Raw genomic sequence first — 8,323 nt, forward strand, 5'->3', positions numbered from 1 at the left:
TGGGGCAGAGGTAGAAGTTCCATTTTCTCTACAATAAATTCTCTTAGGAGCAGGGGAATATTTCTTCCAAAGAGGAGATATTTCCTTTTACTTCATAGCCCTTAAGTGATATTAATTAATTAGTTAATCAATCAATTAATCCCTAAAGGGGACCTAATATACCACAGCAAATCTGCTTTTAGGGAAGAGGAGGCCTGCATTTCATAGAGTATGTAGGAATGCTTTTGTTATTGCTTGGGGGATTGATGGCATCTATCCTCAGGTATGAATTATGAGCAAGAATCTAGAGGAGCTTCTAAGGAAGAAGTATGATCAGTGGCCCTAAACTGTGGTGGGTGGAACTCTGCAAGGTTTTGGAGCAATTTAGCATCTTCATATTTGCTTCCCTTATTTAATTCCTTTTTTGTGATTTACATTAAGCCCTTTATAATGTGTCTAAGTTGGCTTAAGTATGTTTTTTTCCTTGCTACTTAAAGTGTGGTCGAATGTTCAGTGGTAGCAGTTTCACCTGGAAAGTAACTAGCTGCAAGCCTATTAAGTCAGAATCTGCATTTTAGCAAGATATTAGATGATTTGTATGAACATTAATGTTTGAGTTGAAAAAAAAAAACCTTTTTGGGGCAATGTGAAAAGGGAACCTAGAGAGTATGTCTTCTGCTGAAGCCAAATTGGGGAAATTGTAGGAGGAAATTATAGGTGGTAATTGGCATTTAGCAACATTTGTAGTAAAAGCAAGGGGCTGAGTCCTCGGAGCACAGTGGACGGAGACCCAGAGACATCTCCAACATCATACATATGTCTTTCTTATGGACTACATTGTGAATTTCTACAACGAAAGAGTTGTGAGTTATCCAACTTTAGAAGTCTCCTCACAATAAAATTCCTTGTTCATAGTATGCACTTGGTAGATGTATATCAATTTGAACTGAAAGAATAGTTCAAAGTTTTGCTGGGGTGGGAATTCAGGGGTGAATCAGGGCAGTCGTAACCTAGACTCAACTCACCTCTGCACTTTCTGCACCTCTTACCAGGGAGTTAACATTGTCAAGAGATATAAGGGTCCTTTGTGAGAGACAGAATTTAGGGCAGCCCATAATGCCTTTAGGTAAAATAATAGCTGTCAAGCCACAACACAGAATCTGCACCACTGTGGCCAAACAGACCTTGAAACAAGTTTCTTATCCAAGCCTCCCTGTATCCACCTATCATCTCCTGGCCCTGTAAATGGAGCCAGATTAGAGCCCTTTAAAGACATCCTATTAAGAAAGTGTCAACAAAGAAGCTTTAGGAGCTACAAGGACGATGCCATCTTGATTTAGGGGATCAGAGTCCAGGGCTACTATTAATCAATGAGAAATAACATAACTCCAGACAGGGGATTTAGAAGCCAACCCATAGAAGAAAGGGTAAAAAGACCCTATCAGGGATAACATGTCCTCTAAACCATTTAGTGTGATAACTTAGTCCTGCAAGGGAGGTGGCAAGATGACTAAAAAAGCTCAAGACCGAGGTCAAGACTCAGTCCTCTGGTTTCAGCTCTGCCATTTCCTGGCTATGTGACCTTGAGAAAATTACTTTCTATGTGTTGTGTATTATATTTCATATTTACTTTGAAATTAAAGGAGATAATTCCTTCTTTCTTCATTGTCTGAATTAATATGTTAATCTTTTTAAGAGCCATACAATCCAAATATGGTCTTCAGACGGATTTGTTTAGACAAGATAGTGTTTAGATGAGTTCATATAAAAAATAGAGATTTATGAGTTATCTTAAAAGTAGGAAGATATGGCAATACTAGGCCTACATTCCCACATGGAAAAACTCAGTAGGAACACACTGAGAAGTGTTGGCCCTTATACAGGCCCCACTACTCACAGTCTGAGTATGTGTTTGCTCCATTTACTGCTATCATGACCTTGTTCTTCTAGGTATTTGAACTTAAGATCCCTGTTACAAATTCTTTTTTTTATGTTTATTTATTTTTGAGAGAGAGGGAAAGAGAGAGAGAGAACACACATAAGAGAGTGTGAGAAGGGGAGGGGCAGAGAGAAAGGGACACAGAGAACTCAAAGCATGATCAACACTGTCAGCGCAGGACTTGAACCCATGAACCCTGAGATCATGACCTGAGCTAAAATCAAGAGACAGATGCTCAACTGCCTGAGCCACCCAGGCACACCCCCATTAATGAATTATTAATTGCTTTCTCATCCTCATCCCCACCTCTCTCTCTCTCTCTCTCTCTCTCTCTCACTTTCTCTCTCTCTCTCACAGGTTACAGGTCTGGAGTCTTTGTTTAAGCTTTGTTTAGCAGTGGGACCAACCCAGAAATCTGGATTTTGCAAAGCTTTTCCTGGTTTTCAGTTTCAATCAGCTCCCCTGTATCACTGTTACATTTTATTTACAATTGTAAACATTCCTGCTAAGACCTCTTATGCCCCTGTGTGCTGTTAGAGAAAGATTTTCCTTCAAATCTGTCAGGTGATTTGCAGAGACAACAGTGCCCCCTGACTGGCCAAGAGTGGTAATACCAAGCACTTGGCACTTGAAAACTGACAGAATTGAGTGGATGTGGTCCCTGACCAGGAGAGAGCAGTGGAGCCCCTGCCGTGAAAGAGTTCTGTGTTCCCTGAACTACTAAACACAGAGGTTTAGTTCATCTTCCCTGACTTACACAGGTCCATGCAAAAGTGCTTTCAGCAAATCCCAAGTTGCAGTTTTCCTTCTCTAAAATGAGGTTGTATCAGCTGAAAGAATCTTCCACCTGTAAAGTTATTTATTCACATTGAATATACATACAAGGTGTAACTACAGTTATTTTTGACTTCATTAATTCCAAATAACTATGATTTATTGAATATCTCTTATGTTCAGACACCATGATAAAGGGACGTGATTTCATGCAATCCTTATTATACCTATTTTGTAAACATAAGAACAGCTGTTGCCAAATGACACAGGAAGTAGTGAAGTGAGAATTCAAAACCAGGCTTGTGGGACTTCAAACTGTTTACATCATTCTGCTGTCAGTAAATAAATGAGACTCTGGGGGTGGGTGCAGCAGGGAGGAGGAAATGGTAAACTTTGGGAAAAGCAGGGTTTCTCAGAGACCCTATTACTGTTGCCTCAAGACCAAGCTGTTTCTCTGTTCAACAATTAAAAAAAAAGTATTTTATAGCAGGGGCTTTTTATTAAGCAAATCTGAAAATAAATGCTGCCTTTGCAACTAATTTTATATACTTTAAATATTCTGAAATCCTCAGTCGCAGTATTCTCATTTGTGAAATGGAAATACTAATTTTCTAATTTAGTAAGAGGATATATAATATACCTTGCAGAGAAACTTGGTATCAGATGAGGATATAACTGTTCTGCCTTGCTGGAATGTATCCTGATAGATTAGTATGGGTTCTTGTTTTGGCACTAAGTGGATCCAATTTGCTACTTTCATTTAGCATGCATTTTTCTATAATCACAATAGAAAAAAGATGTTTCTATATCAGAAAATTGAACGACACATTAAAGCAGACAATTATAGTTATATTAGTGGATGCTGAAAAAGCACTTAATAGGGTTTATTGAGTAAGCTTATTAAAAATTAATAAAATTGGAATACACATAAATTATTTGAATATTCACAAATTACCCAAAGATCTTGCATCCAACCATTGTTCTAATAAGTGAACCACTAATGCCACTTCTGTTAAAATCAATAACAAGATTTGAGCGTTCACTTTCACTGTTATTCTTTCATAACAGGCTGGAGATTCCAATGAGTTAAATAAAGTAAAATGAAATAAGTTGTATGAATAGTAGGAAAAACCTACCAGTCACCTATTTTTACTTCTATATGATAAATATAAGTAAAATCCAAAAATAAAAAGCTATATAATTCATATAATTTGGTAAAATATATATTAATGCAAGATAAAAAATGATTTTCCCCAATCTAGCATTATGGATGTGGAAATAGAATAGAGAATTATTTTATTTATAAGAGCAACAAAATCATATAATTAAAAACTATAGAAATAAATTTAATAAAGCAAATAATTTTATTGAAAAATTTAAAAAGGTATTAATAAGTGAAATATCTATCATATATTTTTGGGTGTGAAAGTTTATCATCATAAATGTTAGCTTACACTTAATCTATAAAAATAATGTAATTCTTGTTAGGATTCCAAAGCTCTTGTTTATTTCATGAGAGGGGGATCACTTTATACCACATATTAACAAGTCAGACTATGAGCCTACACTAATAGATCAGTGATATGTGATTATATCCATGACACATATATCAAAATCCATAAAAAGATCCGTAAAGCAACGTACAAACACACACACACACACACACACACACACACACACATGTAGAGTGCCATGGAAGGTTTCTGTGTTCTCATTTCTCTGCTGTGTAACTGTTTAACTCCTCCAGTTTCCTCAGGCATTAGGGTACAGATGTGGTGGGGAAATTAACAAAAACAAAACAACAACAGACACACACTTGGGTGGTTGTGACATGACCTAGATCCTGGACGTTCTATGCCACGATCTGTAGTGTAACAGTGGGTAGACCACTGTCACTCTCTGGAGCTTGTAAGTTTACCTTAATAGACACATTCACACTTGCAAGGACAGGCAGATACATCCATGTATATGTGCTTATGTGTGCCTGAGTGACCATTTCATGCATTTTGAACTGAGTTCTTCATCATGGAAAAACTACTTTTGTATCAGGTAGTTTTAAGCCACCAACTGTGGAGGGGCATCCTCTTCACTGAGCACAACCCACCTTCCTGGGCTGTAGTCTCTTGACTATTCTCTCTCTAATCTCCTTCATCTTGACACTGTAGAGAATAGGATTTATCAATGGAGGAAGCAGGAAGTGGACATAGGAGAGAAGAGTATGGGCAGGCTGAGGTATTGGCACTCTAAGATGGTCAATGAGGGCAAGAAGGATCATGGGCATGTAGAAGAGGAGCACAGCAGAGAGGTGGGCAGCACAGGTTTGGCCAGCCTTCCAGCGATCCTCACTGGATCCCAAACCTTTTAAGACTCTGCCAATTAAGCCATAGGAGAAAAAAATAAGCAGAGGGTCTAATCCCATAACTGACAGAACCACAAAGAGGCTATAGATTGCACCCCAACCTCCAGGGCAGGCCAAATGGGCTATATCTGGGTGCAAGCAGTAAGAATGGGTCAGGACCTGTGGGAGGCAGTAGGGCATGTGGGCCAGGAGGAATGGCAGGGGCAGATGGAGACCCAGGCATCGGAAAGCAATAGCCAGGCAAATCTTGCTAATGACATCATTGGTGAGGAGCGTTGGGTAGTGGAGAGGGCGGCAGATGGCTAGTGCTCGATCTAAGGCCATGGCGAGCAACACAGAGGACTCCATGACAGAAAAGATGTGGACAAAGAACATCTGTAGGAGGCAAGCCGAGGCAGGGACAGCATGAACGCCAGCAAAGGCAAGACCCAGCAGGGTGGGCATCAGGGCTGTGGCCAAGCCAACATCAGACACGCTAAGCAAGAAGAGGAAGAAGTACATTGGACGGTGCAGGGTGGAATCCAAGGCAATGATCCAGAGAATAGTACCGTTGCCCAGGGCAGAGAGAAGGTACATTGTGATGAGTGGTATTGTCCACCAGGAGGGTGCAGCTGACAGACCTGGCATGCCCACCAACAAGAAGGTGGGGGCCATTGAAGTGTTATTGGGGGCTGCCTGATTGGGGAATGTTGACATAGTTCAGGATCCCACTTTGAAGTCTGGAACCTGAAAACTGATTAGAAAGATTTACTTAATCTTTTGACACATTTGCATAATGCTATCTAAAGCAGCCTGCCTCCTTCCCCAGCCCCCAGCGCACACTGGCTTTCACATTCCCTCCCAGAACACACAGACATTCTAATATCTATGCCAAAGTCATCCCATGTCTTGGCAATTTTTCTAAAGCTGTCCTCAAATCTGTGTCTCTCCCTAAATTGTTTTTCCACTTTCCTTTAACCCTGCTTTTCTTACAGCTTTTTCCTAACTCATAGCCCTCCCTTAATGGCAAACATCTGTGAGAGGGTCTATACTGTTATAAACACTTTTTCTGCTCCCCTCAACCCCGGGCATTCTGACTTCAGTTCCCTTTAAGTGCTCTCAATAAAGTCACCCTTTACATCTTTACTATTAAATCAAGGGGCACTCATATTTCCTAAACTGATGTATTTCTCAATGAGCTTTGACTGCTACAAATCCAGTTTCTCCTTTTCTTTCTAAGTTTACCTTTTGAAGCTAATTGCTTAGTTCACCTTGCTGTGTCCCATTCAGGGTATATATTGACATTAAAAAAATTTTTTTAACGTTTATTTATTATTGAGAGACAGAAAGAGATAGAGCATGAGCATGGGAGGGGCAGAGAGTGGGGGACACACAGAATTTGAAGCAGGCTCCAGGCTCTGAGCTGTCAGCACAGAGCCCAACGTGGGGCTCAAACTCACCAACTGTGAGATCATGACCTGAGCCGAAGTTGGATGCTTAACCAACTGAGCCACCCAAGCACCCCTATATTGACATTTTTGACAGATCTTAATTTGGCCCTCTTCTTTTTCTTCAGTGGTAGTATCTAGTCTTATGACTTTTAACTCTGTGGACTAATGAATTACAATTATATCTCCTAGCTCATTCTATATTCATCTTATCCTGGAAATCTCTACTCTTATGTCCCATTTATTTTAAATTCAAATAATCCCAAAAAGATCTTCACAAATGCATCTTAAAAGTTCTTCCAGCTTCCTCAGTTAGGGGACAGTGGTGGGAAAATCACAATGACAAAAGGGAAAAAAAAAGAAGGAAGAAAGAAAGAAAAAAAGGGAACATATATTGGTTCCCTACATCAGTTTGTGGCAAGACCACTCACCAATTTCCCACAATAAAAGCCTTACAATTAGCCTACTTCACATATAATATCCAAATATTATTCATAATTTCAACAAGAAATACTGAGCACACACTGTAGTCCTATCTCTTTCCCTCAGTCAAATGCCCAGAAAAGTTAGAACTGAAATTCCAGACAAAAGTACCATGAAATTGTGATCTGGGGAAAAGAAAAAATAAAGACATGTTGAGTTATGTTCTTAGGGGAATAATAAGGATATAAATTAACTCCAAACACTTATTTAAAAATTCTAAATGTATATATCTTAAAATATGAAATTAAACATTTTAAAATTAAATGTAAAACTTTCAAAGTATAAGGGAAAATAAATGAAACAAAGATCTTAATCTAACAGAAAACATTTAAAGAGGGACGAATAGGAGCAGATATTTATTTGTAGTGTGATTGAGTGAGGAAGTTGAAAAATCCTCTCTCACAAAAAGCAAGTATAAAACTGGCAAAATGGTCATTAACACCATTTTAATACCATTCATTCCTGAATGAAGCCCATTCATTAAAGCTACAGAACTTTGGGAAATAACTCCTATGGTAAAGACATTCTGGCCTAGGGCTGCCCTCATTATCCCCACTGTCTCCAGTTCTGTCAGAGGCAGGAAGGAGACAGGGAAAGCTGAGGGCGTTGTTCCAGTTGCCTGAGCTAGCTTCCTTGATTTGGAGCTTGTCGGTTAGTGTGGTCATCTTGGTGGCCAGCAAGTAGGGATGGCCCAAGGCTCTACTAAGTTGGTATTCCTATATCAGAAAAGAAGTTCTCAAATCAATAACATGAGATTCTACCTTAAGTATTTGTAAAACAAAGAACAATCAAAACTCAAAGTAAGTACAGGTAAAGTAATTCAAGTAAAGAGCAGCAAAATGGAAAATTGAAAACAACAGAGAAAATCAATAAAACCAAAATTTGTTCTTTGAAAAGATGGACAAAATTGAAACTCTTAATAAGCATGGATAACGAAATTGTGGTTTATATACACAATGGAGTACTACGTGGCAATGAGAAAGAATGAAATATGGCCCTTTGTAGCAACATGGATGGAACTGGAGAGTGTTATGCTAAGTGAAATAAGCCATACAGAGAATGACAGATACCATATGTGTTCACTCTTATGTAGATCTGAGAAACTTAACAGAAACCCATGGGGGAGGGGAAGGAAAAAAAAAAAGGAGGTTAGAGTGGGAGAGAGCCAAAGCGTAAGAGACTCTTAAAAACTGAGAACAAACTGAGGGTTGATGGGGGGTGGGAGGGAGGGGAGGGTGAGTGATGGGTATTGAGGAGGCCACCTTTTGGGATGAGCACTGGGTGTTGTATGGAAACCAATTTGACAATAAACTTCATATATTGGAAAAAAAAACTCTTAATAAGCCTTACAAAAAAATAAAA

At 39.0% G+C, this 8,323-nt stretch overlaps 1 protein-coding gene across 1 annotated transcript; it reads right to left on the reverse strand.

Moving 5' to 3' along the window:
- Positions 1-4,778: 4,778 nt before the first annotated feature.
- Positions 4,779-5,747, reverse strand: LOC102949033 (olfactory receptor 51S1). The gene has a single exon (XM_007089350.1). The coding sequence runs from the start codon at positions 5,745-5,747 to the stop codon at positions 4,779-4,781; it is 969 nt and encodes a 322-aa protein (XP_007089412.1).
- Between the last annotated feature and the right edge of the window lie 2,576 nt (positions 5,748-8,323).

The sequence above is a fragment of the Panthera tigris genome, chromosome D1, assembly GCF_018350195.1.
Source record: "Panthera tigris isolate Pti1 chromosome D1, P.tigris_Pti1_mat1.1, whole genome shotgun sequence".
Taxonomy (NCBI): Eukaryota; Metazoa; Chordata; class Mammalia; order Carnivora; family Felidae; genus Panthera; species Panthera tigris.